The sequence below is a fragment of the Cydia strobilella genome, chromosome 1 (assembly GCF_947568885.1).
Source record: "Cydia strobilella chromosome 1, ilCydStro3.1, whole genome shotgun sequence".
In the NCBI taxonomy this organism is placed as follows: Eukaryota; Metazoa; Arthropoda; class Insecta; order Lepidoptera; family Tortricidae; genus Cydia; species Cydia strobilella.
Window position 1 is genome coordinate 8,547,747 of NC_086041.1, and position 1,313 is coordinate 8,549,059.

The window sequence follows — 1,313 nt, forward strand, 5'->3', positions numbered from 1 at the left end:
CTTTTCTAGATTCCAAGTTTCAAAATTCGTAATATTTTTAATAGAATTTTAACGTTTTTTAAATAAATCGTTCTGTGAAACAACAATGGTTCAAATCAACCTTTGGAAGTTCTTTGATGCTGGTGATTTGAAGGGGTTTACATTGATAATTCCGAGCGTTGCAGTGGGAAATGTTGGGCAGCTTGCCTGTGACTTGCTAATTTCGTCTTTAAATATGAAGAAAATTGCATCGGTTTACAGCCCAGCTCTTATTCCGGTTGCCGGTTATGATCCGTACGACTTGAAATCAAGCAAACTTTCAAGCAGTTGTGAAGCATACAAATGTGGAGAAAGTCAGTTGGTTCTTCTGCAGCTGAGAGCACCTCTTGTATTTGAATACGCACAAAATTTCCTAGAGGATGTTGTAAACCAATTCAAAGTAAAACAAATTAAGGATATTATTGTGCTCACCAGCAGTTTTGCTCACGAAAGGAAGCACATAATGACATCTCCATTTAGATACTTGGTAAGTGAGACTTCACCGTATGAAGAGTGCGTGAAATCTTTGAATTGGTTGGTGCATGAGTCATTGGAAGGCGGCATTAAGATATACGGAGGGGGCTTTGCAACTCAAATATTTCAAATTTGTAAAGAGCATGATGTGCCCTCTCTAATAATATACAAATACTGTTCGGAAGGAGACAATATTCCTGATGCCTATGAAATGGTTCATTATTTAAATAATCTTCTGCAGTTTTATAGTGAAGGATCAGATTTGATGTCTGAGTTAATACAGCCTGTGTCATGGAAGCTTCTGTTTGGCCGACCACCACCAAGAGATATTTACTAATAAAATATATTTTGTTTTCCACTGCATTTAATTGTTTATGGTTTTAGACTCAGTCCATCATTCCCGCATAAATTAAACAAAATAAATGCTTTTATTGAATAACATTGATACATGGGCTAAATAAAAAACCAGTCAACTTGCGCACAAAGAACCATTATCCGATGCGTTTTTAGTATTTGTTGTTATAGCGGCAACAGAAATACATCGTCTGTGAAAATTTCAACTGTCTAGCTATCACGGGTTATGAGATACAGCCTGGTGACGGACAGACAGACAGCGGAGTCTTAGTAATAGGGTCCCGTGTTTACCCTTTGGGTACAGATCCTAAAAAGACTATTATGACATGTTTAATAACATCTTGTATTTCATGAGCAAAGATATACAGGTGATTTTTTTTGGGTCAGATAGGGTGGCTACCAGATATCGTGCTGCTAAGCGAAAATGGTCTTAGAAGACCTTCCATCAATTTCAAATTAATGAAGAG

General features: G+C 36.9%; 1 protein-coding gene across 1 annotated transcript; it reads left to right on the top strand.

The window, feature by feature from the left end:
• On the top strand, positions 1-855 carry LOC134740386 (proteasome assembly chaperone 2). The gene has a single exon (XM_063672856.1). It carries the CDS (start codon positions 86-88, stop codon positions 827-829), a length of 744 nt encoding a protein of 247 aa, XP_063528926.1. The 5' UTR covers positions 1-85; the 3' UTR covers positions 830-855.
• The last annotated feature ends 458 nt before the right edge of the window (positions 856-1,313 follow it).

What these genes read in the sequence shown, in the direction of transcription:
- LOC134740386 (XM_063672856.1), top strand. Translation starts at nt 86, where the DNA reads ATGGTTCAAATCAACCTTTGGAAGTTCTTTGATGCTGGTGATTTGAAG.